Raw genomic sequence first — 14,943 nt, forward strand, 5'->3', positions numbered from 1 at the left:
CCTGCATTCGACATGTGTGAGATGGCTTTTAAGTAACCTGGCTGGTAACTAAAAGAGAAGACAGAGTTTGGAGTTTGAGTTTTGTGTTTAGTTCTGTTTGTCCAGAATCAATAACAACTAATCATCAAAGAATTCCTTTATGTGAATGGTTGGCAACAAAAATGGTGCTAAATTAAATAATCAGTGTTAAATAACTTTTTTGAATCTCATTATTTATCCTGGAAAAACTGTATTGACTTTTGTACTGATGATGCAAAAAACAATAGTGGGTCAAAATGCTGCTGCCTTAGCATTAATCAAGATAGCTGCATCAAACTGAACTAGTTGTCACTGCATTCTTCATGGCCACATACTCAGTTTAAAAAACTTTAAAAAGAAAAAAGCTGGTTTCACTTAAGATTGTTCATGATGAAGCAAATTATTAGTTTTTTAAATCGTGGCCTTTGAGTACACATCTTTTTAGTATTCTGTGTGATAAACATTCATTGATTAAATCCACTGCCTTATATGGGTGAGGTGATGGTACCCCAAAACAATTACAATAATAACATCAAAGATCTCTGATCACAGATTGGCGTAACAAATACAAAAATAATGAAAAACTTGGAAATATCGCAAGAATAATCAAAATGTGACACAGAAACACAAAGTGAGCAAATGTTGTTGAAAAAATAGTGTTCATAGACTTCCTCAATGCAGGGTTGCCAAAAACCATTAATTTATTTAAAAAAAAAACATAATATATGTGAAGCACAATAAAGTAAAACACAATAAAACAAGATATGCCTGTATTTTCTAAATGAACCATGCATGATGTTACAAGATGGTAAAACATCTATTCAAAGTGCAATACAGACCAATGGATTTTAATATAAAAATATGAAAAGTTCATCAATATGGTTTTGTATTCCACATTGGAAATAACCTTTAAGAAATTACTACTTGTCAAATTTTGGTGTAGTATAAAAGAAGAATATCCACAATTTTCTGAAAAGGCTATTAAAATATTCCCTTCTTTTCCAACTTTATATATCTGTGTGATGGTGGATTTTCTTCATATACTTCAATCAGACTAATATAAAAAAACATACTGGAAGCATAAATGAGAATCTAGTAATTTTCTATTAAACCAAATATGAAGCCAAAAATGTAAAGCAATGCAACTATTCCCATTAAATTTATTTTTGTTTTGGAAGATTTGGGTTTTTTTAGCCCAAATGTTATTTATATTATGAAAAATGATTTTACTATTTTCAAACAAATTTTTAAAAATTTTCTGTTTGAATTTCTAATACCATAAGTATCAACAGGTATGACCCAAATAAACAAAAGCTCTTTGAGAGCTCTCAATTTTTAAAAGGAATCCTAAGACAAAAATTTTGAGAACCATTGTACCACACATATAATGAAACAGGAAAATGCGAAAATACAATCAAAGGGCAACCTTGAAATAACCTAAATTTTAGAACTAGCGCACAAAGATTTTAAAGCAGCTATTTTAAGTATGATCAAGGATGTAAAGGAAAAGATATCTGCAATGATTACACAGATAAGAAATCTCAGCTGAGAAATTAAAATTATAGAAAGAACCAAATGTAAATCTAGAACTGAAACATATAAAATCAAAAATAAGAAATTCTCTAGATGGTTTTAACAGCAAATTAAAAATTATAGAGGAGTCAGTGACCTGATGGTAGACCAACAGAAATTACCCAATCTGAAGAACAGAGGGAAAAATGATGAAAAAGAATGAACAGAACTTCCATAACCTGTGGAAGAATATAAAGATATTTAAAATATGTGTAACTGGAGTCCCAGCATAAAAGTACTGAAAGATATGTGGCTCACTGTTCTGTAAATGTTGAACATGTGGACTGCTGTCTGTTTCCATACATAAAGTTTTACTGAAATACAGCCACATTCATTCATTTACTGATCTGTCTATGGCTAAGTTTGGTATACAACAGTAGAGTTAAATAGTTACAAGAGACATTCTATGACCCATAAAACAGAAAGTATTTGCTTTATTACTCTTTACAGATAAAGTTTGCTGACCCCTGGTCTAAATACTCTTCATGCCCTTACTGAATTTCTTGGTCTAGTTATTCTATCAATTACTAGGATTGCCATAGATGAGGTCTTGCTTTTTATACATTCTGACAGTCTCTGCTCTTTGATTAGAGCATTTAAATCACATTTGTCTCTTTACTGCTTTTAATTTTTTTTTTTCAACATTTATTTATTTTTGGGACAGAGAGAGACAGAGCATGAATGGGGGAGGGGCAGAGAGAGAGGGAGACACAGAATCGGAAACAGGCTCCAGGCTCTGAGCCATCAGCCCAGAGCCTGACGCGGGGCTCGAACTCACGGGCCGCGAGATCGTGACCTGGCTGAAGTCGGACGCTTAACCGACTGCGCCACCCAGGCGCCCCTCTCTTTACTGCTTTTAAGAACTTTTTTTATCAATCTTTAATCGATTTGATTATGATGTGCCTTGCAGTTTCTGTCATGTTTACTGTTCTTGGGGTTTGCTGAGCTTCTGAGATCTGTGGGTTTACAGACTTCATCAAATTTAAAACTTTTATGGTCATTATTTCCTCAAAGAGTTTTGCTGTTCCAATCACACATATAGCAGGCCTGTTAAAGTTGTCCCACAGCTCAACAATGCTCTATTTTTTTTTCCTGTGTGTGTATGTGTGTTTTTCTCTCTGTCATTTCAGATAGTTTTGCTATCATATCCTCAAAGTTCACTAACATTTATTCCTGCAGTGTCTAATGGCAAAATATACACTCTTTTCAAGTGCATATGTTCACCAAGATAGGGCATTTGTTAGGCCATTAAAATAAATCTCAATAAAGTTTAAGACTGAAATATTAAGAAGATATTCTCCAAAATTAAATTAGAAATCAATAATTGAAAGCTTTCTAGGGAAAAAAACCCACAAATATTTAGAAATTAAATATTTCTAATTTTATAAATTAGAAAATATTTTTTACATAAAAAGATAAAAATACAATATATCAAAATTTGTGGGATGCAGCTTAAGTAGTGCTTAAGAGGGAAATTTATATATTTAATATTTATATTTAAAAATAAACAATACATGGGGTGCCTGGGTGGCTCAGTCAGTTAAGCATCCGACTTCAGCTCAGGCCATGATCTCACAGTTCATGGGTTCGAGCCCCACATTGGGCTCTGTGCTGACAGCTCAGAGCCTGCAGCCTATTTCGGGTTCTGTTTCTCCCTCTTTCTCTGCACTTCCCCCACTCATGCTCTGCCTCTCTCTCCTTCAAAAATAAATAAACATCAAATTTAAAAAAATTTAAAAATAAACAATAGAGGGGCACTTGACTGACCTAGTCAAAAAAGCACGTAAGCCCTACGCTGGGTATAGAGATTACATACATACATACGTACGTAAGTAAACAAACAAACTTTTTACAAAATTTTAAAAATAAACAATACAAAGTTGATGAAGTAAAGTTCTACTTTAGGAGCAAGGTAAACCCAAAGTAATCACAAGGGAGAAAATTAAGAGAGAAAAAATCGATTAAAAATTAAAAAAAAAGAAAATGAAAACAATTAACAAAGCCAAAAATTGGTTCATAAAAATTGGTATAGCTGCTATGGAAAACAATTTGGCAGATCCTCCAAAGGTTAAACATAGAGTTACCATATGATCCAGCAATTCCAGCCCTAGATACACATTCAAGAAAAATTAAAATACAGGTCCACACAAAAACTTATACATGAATGTTCATATCTGCACTATTCATAAGTCAAAATGTAAAAACAACCCAAATGTCCATCAAATTATGAATGGATAAATAAAAGGTGGCATATCCACATAATGGAATACTATTAACAATGAAAAGTAATACTATGACATAAACCTTAAAAACATTATGCTAAATGAAAATAAAAAACATAAAAGACCACATATTATATAATTCTATTAACATGAAATATCCAGAATAGGCAAATAAATCTACATAGACAGAAAGTAGAATGTTAGTTGCCTTGGCCTGGGGGAGTTGGAGAAAAAAACAAAAACAAAAACAAAACACCTATGCAGTTTCTTTTGGGGGCGATGAAAATGTTCCAGAACTAACTGAGGTAATGGTCATATAACTGTGACTGTACTAAAAGCCACTCAATTAAACATTTAATCAAATGAATTGTATGGTATATGAATTATACCTCAATAAAGCTGTTATTCTAAAATAGCTGGATCAATGAGATTTAAAAAAACATTTTTTTTAATGTTTATTTATTTATTTTGAGAGGGAGAGCATGTTCATGGGTTAGCAGGGGAGGGGCAGAGAGAAAGGGAGAGAAACAATCCTAAGCAGGCTCCACACTGTCAGCAGAGAGCACTACATGGAGCTTGATCTCACAAACTGAGAGATCATGACCTGAGCTGAAATTAAGGGTTGGATACTTAACCAACTGAGTCACCTACACAACCCTTAAAAATTTTTTAGAAACTTGGGGCGCCTGGGTGGCGCAGTCGGTTAAGCGTCCGACTTCAGCCAGGTCACGATCTTGCGGTCCGTGAGTTCGAGCCCCGCGTCAGGCTCTGGGCTGATGGCTCGGAGCCTGGAGCCTGTTTCCGATTCTGTGTCTCCCTCTCTCTCTGCCCCTCCCCCGTTCATGCCTCTGTCTCTCTCTGTCCCAAAAATAAATAAAAAACATTGAAAAAAAACCAAAATTTAAAAAAATTTTTAGAAACTTTTCACTAGACTGATGAAGAGAAGGTGAACAAAAAAGAGAAGACACAAATTACAACTGCAGAAATTAAAGAGGACCTATCACTCCAGAAGATCTTATAGACAATAAAAAGCAATTAGAGGGGCGCCTGGGTGGCGCAGTCGGTTAAGCGTCCGACTTCAGCCAGGTCACGATCTCGCGGTCCGCGAGTTTGAGCCCCGCGTCAGGCTCTGGGCTGATGGCTCAGAGCCTGGATCCTGTTTCTGATTCTGTGTCTCCCTCTCTCTCTGCCCCTCCCCCATTCATGCTCTGTCTCTCTCTGTCCCAAAAATAAATAAACGTTGAAAAAATTAAAAAAAAAAAAAAAGCAATTAGAGCAGTATCATAAACACCTTTATCTAATACATTTGACCACTTAGAAGAATAGGGCCAATTCCTTGAAACATATCACTTAGTCAAACAGACTCAAAATAAAATTGAAAATCTCAATAGCCCTAAAACCATTAAAGAAATTGAGTCAACTCTCAAATACTCCACCAAAGAAAACTCCGGGCCAAAATGACATCATTACTGAATTCTATCACATTTAAGACAAAACAAAGCAAATACAATCTTACACAAACTCATTCAGAAAATAGAGCAGGAGGGAACATCTTTCAACTCATTTTATGAAGCCAGCATCACGATGATACCAAAATTAGACAAGTATTTTCATTTTTTTTAGACAAGTATTTTTAAAAAAGAAAGTTGCAGATTATTTTGATCAAGACAGACCCCAAAATCCTCAACAAAATACTGGTCAATCAAAACCAGCAATATATTAAAAAGATAACCTATCACAGGGCACCTGGGTGGCTCAGTCAGTTGAGCGTCTGACTTCAGCTCAGGTCATGATCTCACTGTTTGTGGGTTCGAGACCCGCGTTGGGCTCTGTGCTGACAGCTCGGAGCCTGGAGCCTGCTTTGGATTCTGTGTCTCCCTCTCTCTCTGCCTCTCCCCGGCTCACGCACATGCTCGCTCGCTCGCTCTCTCTCTCTCTCTCATAAAATAAACATTAAAAAAATTTTTTTAAAAAAGATAACCTATCATGATCAAATAGGGTTTATCACTATAATTCAAAGTGATTTAACTTCCAGATTTAACTTTCAAAAATCAAAAATGTAACTCATCATATTAACAAAATACAGTAGGAAAAAACATGATCATTTCAGTAAGTGTAGAAAAACGTTTGACAAAACTCAACCACCATTCATGGTAACAACTCTCAACAAATTGGGAATAGTAGGGAAGTTCCTCAACTTGATACCATTAAGAAAATAAACAGGCAAGCCACACTTTGGGAGAAAATATTTGCAAAATATATCTGACAAGAAGGTTATACAATTACATAATATAACTATATATATAAATATATATAATATCAACATCTCAGTAACAAAAGACAAGCAATTCAATAAAAAAGGGCCAAAGAGTTAAATGGACACTTCTTAAGGAAGACATGTGAATCCCCAAAATACAACAATGTTCATCATGATTAGATATCAGGCAAATGCAAATTAAAACCAAAATAAGGTACCACTGCACATGCACTTGAACAGCTAAAACACCAAATGTTGGTAGGTAAAAATGAAGAGCAACTGGAACCCAAATACATTGTTGGTAGGAATGTAAAACTGCACTTTGGGAAGAAATGATCCAGAAAGGGGTGTCAGAGTCCAAGCAAAGTGGGAAGAGTATCTATATAGAAGGACTGTTCAGTGCAGAGTGTCAGAGCCTGAGCAGGGCAAGGAGGGCATCTGTGCAGGGTAGGATATTGGGAGGGTCCAGGTTTTTTACAGTGGGGTAAGGGCATTACAAAAGATAAAGGGAGAGAACTGGAATTGACTCTGTGGTATTAGACTGGAATTGGCAGTATCAAAGTGAACTACAGTTTTCTTTTTTTTAATTCATTTTGAGAGAGACAGAGCTCCCAAGTGAGCAGGGGAGGGGCAGAGAGAGAGGGAGAGAGAGAATCGCAAGCAGCCTCCACACTGTCAGCACACAGCCCAATGTGGGGCTTGAACTCACAAACCATGAGATCATGACCTGAGCCAAAATCAAGAGTCAAAATCAATGCTTAACTGACTGAGCCACCCAGTTGCCCTTACACTTTTCAATATATAGAGACTGATTCAGAAATACAGATGTAAATGTGTACTGTATGTAATTATGAATGTGTGTTTGCCTACACATACACACAGTTATATACATTCCCTAGATTTTTTCACTGAGAGGTCTTGGGAATAACAACATCCCAATAGCAATGAATGCAACTAGCATCCAGATGTTGCCTACAAAATACTATTCTTCGCTAAAGGGCACCAAGACTCTTTGGAGAAAAGACGAATTCCAGGCTGGGATAGGAAAAGTACAAAATGAGCCTGGAACATATTGTTCTGTTAGAAAGTAAGAAAGGGCTCAAAGAATGATGGGAACAGGTCAAAAAAGACACAGGAGCCACCATCTCAAAGAGGCTCTCACTGGCCAAATGTGGGTCAATGTATACAATAATGACAGAGGTGGGGCTCGAACTCACAAACCATGAGATCATGACCTAAGGTGAAACCAAGAGTTGGACACTTAACTGACTGAGCTACTCAGGTACCCCATGAAAGACACTGGAATTTGAATAAAAACTTAAGAAAATATCTGAAAGACAATGCTGGATTTAAGAACTGCAAAGCACATTACTGAGACCAAGAAATCCACAGACCTTGTGAGGAGGACACGTTCACCATGGTAATGGCTAACTGCCTAGATACACTGAATAGAACATAAATCACTGACATAGTTATTCAGTAAATTATACATATATATAAAGTGGACAAATATAAACACATACACATACACACACTTTTTATCTCCATAGAATTTTGGATGGCATATTTTATTGCAATACTTACTGGTGCTACTATTTTTCCCGTCTGTCCAACTTGCATATCATTGGGAACAAAGCCAGCATCAACAGCAGCACGAGAAGCACCAACTAAATGGGGAAAAACATATTTGTCATTTTTTTAAGCTCTTATTCCACTGGTTGGGATATTCACTAATAAGTGTATTAGAAAGACACCGACAGGGGGCGCCTGGGTGGCTCAGTGGGTTAAGTGGCCGACTTTGGCTCAGGTCATGATCTCACGGTCCGTGAGTTCGAGCCCCGCGTCGGGCTCTGTGCTGACCGCTCAGAGCCTGGAGCCTGCTTCAGATTCTGTGTCTCCCTCTCTCTCTGATCCTCCCCCGTTCATGCTCTGTCTCTGTCTCAAAAATAAATAAACGTCAAAAAAAATTTTTTTGAAAAAAAAAAAGAAAGACACCGACAAGTACAATCAGAATTTTATTTTATAAATAAAAAATCCTTGTTTAAAAAAAAATCCTCCTGTCACTGGTCAAAAATTCTAAAATGAAGTGCTAGTGCATTTTACACACAAAACTTCAAGAAATGCCTTCTACTTATACCCAAGGATTTAAGATTTTAAATTTGGCTGAAGTCCTCTGCTTGCTTTATCAAAAAGACATTCAGGCATTCATAAAACATACATTATAATCTGTTTGGCATGCCATTATATAATGGTCCTTTATGCAATAAGTTCAAATTTTTTTTTAAGATTTTTAAAGTTTATTTATTTATTTTTTGAGAGAGAGTGAGCATGTGCACACACGAGTTGGGGAGGGGAGGAGGGAGAATCCCAAGCAGGCTCCGTGCTGTCAGACACATAACCAACTGAGCCACCCAAATGCCTCAATAACTTCACAACTTTTCCTTTTCTTTAAAATTTTTTTTAATGTTTATCCATTTTTGAGAGAGAGACAGAGACAGAGCACGAGCGGGAGAGGGGCAGAGAGAGAGGGAGAGGCACAGAATCCGAAGCAGGCTCCAGGCTCTGAGCTGTCAGCACAGAGCCCGACGCGGTGCTCGAACTCGTGAACCTCAAGATCATGACCTGAGCCGAAGTCTGACGCCCAACCTACCGAGCCACCCAGGCACCCTGACAACTTCACAACTTTTGAAGAAAGGTACTATATCATTATTTCCTATGATCAGAAAAAGACAAGTTACGTATAACACAAGATAAGTTTTAACCAATATCTGCTATCTAAAAAAAAATGAGAAGTTAACTAGCCTTCTATCCTCCTTCATCAGGAGTCAATAAGGAGCCCTGTACTTGGGAATAAGGTCACCCCTCTCACAGTAGGGGTTGAATGACCCTCCGATCCTCTTCATCTTCATCTACAGAGGACAAGAGGAAGTCACAAATAGTACTCTTCACTACCTCCTAATGCTTAGTCTCAACAACACTACCTAGATCAGTGATGACTGATCACATCCTGCCCTTTACTTGCATCGGTCACTACAACAAGCCCCAGACTCAAAGGTTATCCTTCATAATCCACACACTAATCTCCATAATGCCCTAAATACCTCCTAATCTTCACCCATCTTCCTATTTGTCTAGATGCTCCCTGAGGACAATGATTCCCCTGCAATCCTCTCCAGCAGAGTTATCTGCCACCAACTTCATACCACTGGGCCTATAGGCGGGCACCTCACTGACACCCTCAGAAAGTTTTCCCTCCTTCCTCCTTAAAAGCCTTCAGCTTTGAATCTCATGTCATCATAATCACCCACGTATTGCTGTGTCATCTATCAACCACTAGGTCAATCTCCTTCATTTCTCAATGATTTTTAGCTTCTGGGTCATTGTCACTTTCTCCAATACTAGTCTTAATTCTCGAAGATTTTAATACCTGGCTTCTTGGTTCCTTAAACAACTCTCCTGCAGTCATCTCTGTCCTCAGCCACACCCATGGTCATATCCCCCAAACTTTCAATTACCAATCCCCTGACAATTTCCAATGTCTCTCTGTGACCTACTCTTTCCAGCTGACTCACTTCATACCCAACTCCAACAATCCTCTGACCTCACTGGGATCTACATTTCTATTCACTGTCCCTCTCTCCCACTGTGTTTGCTCTTCTTTACCCTAGCTTAAATTCTACGATCAATGACTCTAATCACTTAGTTGCATACGCCTGCAATTTCCTTGCCTTCCTCTTAAATCATCACACCCAACTGGAAAAAGCTCCATCTCTGGTTAATTGATTAAACAACCTCCCTTACCTTTTCCATACCTGTCCCCCTGTAGTTCAGCATAACTGGAGAAAAACACCAACACCAAGCTGTGCTAACTGGCTTTTACTTTAAATAAATAGGCCTTAATTCTCTCACTCTTTCCTAAACTATAATTTCATAGTTTTCCTTCTCTCATTAAACTTCCAATACTCTTTAACATCATCACTCTCAGCTGATGAGCTTGCTTCTTATTTCACTGAAAAAACTGAAATAATCACAAGCAAACTTTCACATGCTCCAACTAACATACACCCATAAACTTGAAGCTGTGACCAATATTTTTTGTGGCCTACTTAAGGACATCACTGCAGCAACTCTCCCCTCCCTCTGCTATATGATTAATTTTTCCCTCTCAACTGGAGCATTCCCATCAGCACAGAAGCATGCTATTATTTGTCCCCTCTTTATAACACCCTTGTTGGCCCCATTCCCCCCCCCCCCGCAAATAATGTTCATTTTGCTGTTCTCCTATACAGCAAAATTTCTCTAAAGAGCTGTCTGTACTCAGGGCTCCTGGGTGGCATAGTTGATTGGGCATCTGACTTTACCTGAGGTCATGATCTCACAGTTTGTGAGTTCAAGCCCTGCATCAGGCTCTGTGCTGACAGCTCGGAACCTGGAGCCTGCTTCAGATTCTGTGTCTCCGTCTCTCTCTGTCCCTCCCCCACTCTTACTTTGTCTCACTGTCTCTCAAAAATAAATAAATGTAAACAAAAAATTTAAAAAAAAACCTCTCTCTCATAATATATATCCAATCTGTCAGGAAATCCCAGTGGTTCTTTACCTTCAACTATATATCCCAAAACTATTTCTCCCCACATCCATTGCTACTAACCTTATCCAAACCACACGTCTCTCACCTGATTGAAAACAGCCTAATTGATCTCCCTGTTAATGCACTTATTTCCCTATACTCTGTGCTCAAAACTGTAGCTAGATGTGACTCAAAACAGATCATGTGACTCTTCTCAAATCTTTCAATGGTTTCCCATTTCATCCAGAGAAAAACAATCTCTTTACAAAGGCATGATCTGGTCTATTACCCCCAATCTTGTCTCTTAACTACTCTTCCTTTTTGCACTTCCCATTCCAGCCACACTGGCCTCCCTACTATTCATCACACAGACCAGACATGCTTCTGCCTTAGTCAGGCCCTTTATTACTTTACTGGTCCCTCTACCTGAAACACTCTCTCTTTCAGATCTCATGGCTTGCTTCCTCACATCCATCAAACCTTTGTTCAGATGTCTCCTTCTTAAGGCTTCCTCTGACCTCCTTATTTAAAACTGAAACCCTCCCTCTCCAAACTCCTCCTCCTCATCCTTTTCATAGCGTTTACTACCCTTAATTTAATATACTATTTACTAATTTATTTTGTTTAGTGTCTGTGGTAGGCAGAAAAACAGCCCCTCCAAAGATATATTCACTTTCTAATCCCCAGAATCTGTGAGTATTAACAAACATGGCAGCAGATATGATATAAAGTTAAGGATCTTAGGAGAGGGTGCCTACCCTGAATTATCTAGGTAGTCTCTAAATGTCTTCACATGTATCCCTCATTAGAGAGATACAGAAGGCGATGTGGGACAGATACACAGAGGAGAAGGTGATATAAAGACTGAGGCAGAGATTGGAGTGATGCAGCCACATGCCTAGAAATGTCAGGGAAACCTCTAGACACAGAAATGAACAGATTGCTCCCAGAGTGTGGTCCTGCCAACACCATCATTTCAACACACTTCACACTTCTGGCCTCTAGAACTGTGAGAGCACAATTTTCTGTTGTTTTAAGCCACCAAGTTTACAGCAATTTGTTACAGCAGCCACAGGAACCTAATACAAAGTCCAGTCTCACCCAATACAAACATAACTTTGCTTATTTTACTCACTGTTATTTCCCTAGCTCCTAAAATCATGCCTGACATATGGCAGACACTCAATAAATATTTCTTCAATTAAAGAATAAGTGAATGAAACACCCTCAAATAACACCATCTGATCATAAAGAGTCAATATCATGCCTTTATTCAGACAAAGCCATTACGGTTTCTGTGAGTACATATATAAATATAAACTCATATAAAAGCATAGGGAAAACCTAGAAAGTTATACACAAAACCCTTAAATAAGGAAAGACAGAATGGAGACTTTTTATAAAAAAGAATATATTCATGTAATAGTTCTATAATTAAAAACTAAAATATTGTCAATTTTCTGACTTTTCAAAAGACATTCCACTCTGATCAGTACATTTTTAATACGTACTAGCTTTTCTATAAATGGTTAACTACAATTCTTTTTTAGATGTTTATTTTTGAGAAAGAGAGAAACAGAGTGAGAGCAGGGGAAGGATAGAGAGAGGGGAAACACAGAATCTGAAGCAGGCTCCAGGCTCCATGCTGTTAGCACAGAGCCTGATGTGGCACCCAAACCCACAAACTGCGAGATCATGACCTGAGCCAAATTCGGACTCTCAAACTACTGAGCCACCCAGGCGCCCCTGGTTAACTACAATTTTTAGATAATGTTAACTTCTATTTTTAGGAGAGGTTTATATTAGACTACCAATAAAGAGAAAAACAAGGACATTCCTGAATCAGAAGTAGACACTAAAGCTGACATTAAAAAAAAATTTTTTTAATAGAAAAAATACAAAGATTTGGCAAATATAAGAGTGTGACATAAATAATTAAAAAGCATAAGGATACCGTCTCCACAATGAATGCTACTTGGAGACTAAGAAAAACCATTTCAGAGAGAAAAGTCAAAACCAGAGAAAGCAAAATAATTTGCAGCCTTGAATGACCTCTGTATAAATGAAATAATAAGGAAAAAATATATCCAACAAAAAAAGAATATTTTTCTACCAAAGAAAATAACCTTACCTGCAGCATGTAGTTGATCTGCCAAATCATACAACAACTTAAAGTTCTCTCCATTCTTCAAACCCCGGCCTTGTTGAAAACAGATGGGGGAAAAAAATTTAACTAAACCTAAACTCCATTCCATAAAGAATACACAAACTCCATTCTATACAGCTACAGAGATGACTTGTGCCATGCTCCCCCTGGTGCCAGAGATACAGATGTGCAATAAAGAGCCCAAAGTGGGTTATCAAGCTCATGATTTCATTTTAATTGCTAAAATGGGAATAATACTTGCAACTTACCAACTTGTTACATTTGGAAAAAAAAAAAAACCCTATGCTCCTCTAAAATGAATACTAATAAAATCAAAGTATTTTAAAATCAAAGTATCTTTTAAAATTAATAAATTACAATAATCTACTTACCACCAGATATCACTACTCTGGCCCCAGTTAGCTCTGGTCGATCACTTTTTGTTAATTTCTGGTCAAGCCATTCTGATATCCCTACTGGGGAAGTACTTGATGCTGTATATATTGATACAGATAACAAAACAATGACCATGAGTTAAATTTCAATAATAGTAATTTTTAAGATAAACAAAGAATTAATTCCATGAAATTGAAGTTTGTTAGTTACTGTGAATTTTTTGTGTTCATTTCATTCTCTGGGATTTTTGGAAAGAATTAAAGGGACTGGGTTCTAGCTTTTACCTTATCAGCTACACGACTTTTGAAAAGTCATTTACTTCGCTGAGTCTACTACAGAACTGGAATGACCCTCTCTTTATGGGGCTCAAATAAGATACTGTATGCAGTAAAGAGTAACACCCTCTAAAAATTTACTTTTTTTTAATTTTTTTTTAATGTTTATTTATTTTTGAGGCAGAGACACAGAGTGTACAGGGGAGGAGCATAGAGAGAAGGAGACAGAGAATCTGAAACAGGCTCCAGCCTCTGAGCTGTCAGCACAAAGCCCAACACGGGGCTCGAACCCATGAACCGTGAGATCATGACCTGAGCTGAAGTCGGAAGCCTAACTGACTGAGCCACCCAAGCGCCCCTAAACATTTACTTTTAATTACATCCTTCCATTACACTGAACCTCTCAAGTACTATAATAGGAAATGGAGAGAAAAGTAAAAAATCCTAACATCAGCATAACAGATTAATCTTAATGGACCTTTTCTCTCACCCCTCTGATCTACAAAAACAACTATACTAGTACCAAAACTGATATGAAAAAGGCATATTACTTTCGTATAAGCTTGGGAATATTACTTAGACTGAGCTCTCAGACACTGTGTATTAGAAATCTAACCAGAGGCCATCTCTCACTCTAATATAATCCATGAACTAAAAGAAAAACAAGAAACAAAACAAATACAAACTTCAAATGAACACTCACCCTTTTCTGAACTGGCACTACCTCCACTTGTTGCTGCAGCTTCAAAAGATGTTCCTCGGACAGAAAACACCTTCACTTTTTCATCACACTTCACTGTACATAAAGCATTTCCTGAAATACACAATTTATTTTTAAAAAAACACTCACGAAAGACATGTATTCCTTAGAGGTTAAGAATTTACTTCATGAAAACAGGGAAGAAACTGTGGACCAATTGTTTTCTACCTCTACTAAGTGCAGGGAAAAGGATCATAACACTGAAAAAACTGATCAGTGGATATTTGTATAACCTTGGATGTTTTTAAAAGAAGGACAAGTTCTGACCTGCCTGGAAGTAAGGAACTGGAATAGACTAGGCAGCCACCCTAATAAGGCATGGTCTTCCTAAAAGAAATATAAACAAAAGCTTCCTTCTCCAAAAACAATCCGTAACTCAACAACATTAGCTGCAACAACTTAAGACTGAAGCCACTATGCATGCTAAGAGAGGAAAACAAATGAAAATATGATAGGGTATTAAAGAACAAGAGGTGTGATATGCCAGGATTTTAAAAGAATTTAAGACATTTCTTATGGATCAGCAATCACGTAAGAGTGACCTAAACTTGACCAATATTTCCCCTCAAACTACTAAAGACGAAAGATCTAATTTGAGAACTGACCATTAAATTGAAACACAGAACTTCAATCAGAAAGAACAAAGAGTTCATTGCTTTCTCTAGCCCCACTAGAGACCAGAGTGCTTAGAAGATCAATCAACGAAAGAGACACTGAAATGAATTTCTTA

The 14,943-nt window shown here is 37.3% G+C and overlaps 1 protein-coding gene across 2 annotated transcripts in view; it reads right to left on the minus strand.

Moving 5' to 3' along the window:
- Positions 1–14,943, minus strand: part of ETFA (electron transfer flavoprotein subunit alpha) — a 78,445-nt gene that overhangs the window by 36,974 nt on the left and 26,528 nt on the right. For both annotated transcript variants that reach the window (XM_047862785.1, XM_047862787.1), the window contains exons 6-9: positions 14,157–14,267; positions 13,175–13,276; positions 12,768–12,836; positions 7,654–7,736 (exon numbers count right to left, since the gene is read on the minus strand). In XM_047862785.1, coding sequence (XP_047718741.1) covers positions 7,654–7,736; positions 12,768–12,836; positions 13,175–13,276; positions 14,157–14,267 — 365 coding nt within the window. The remainder of the gene's footprint in view (positions 1–7,653; positions 7,737–12,767; positions 12,837–13,174; positions 13,277–14,156; positions 14,268–14,943) is intronic.

Source organism: Prionailurus viverrinus, chromosome B3 (assembly GCF_022837055.1).
Source record: "Prionailurus viverrinus isolate Anna chromosome B3, UM_Priviv_1.0, whole genome shotgun sequence".
In the NCBI taxonomy this organism is placed as follows: domain Eukaryota; kingdom Metazoa; phylum Chordata; class Mammalia; order Carnivora; family Felidae; genus Prionailurus; species Prionailurus viverrinus.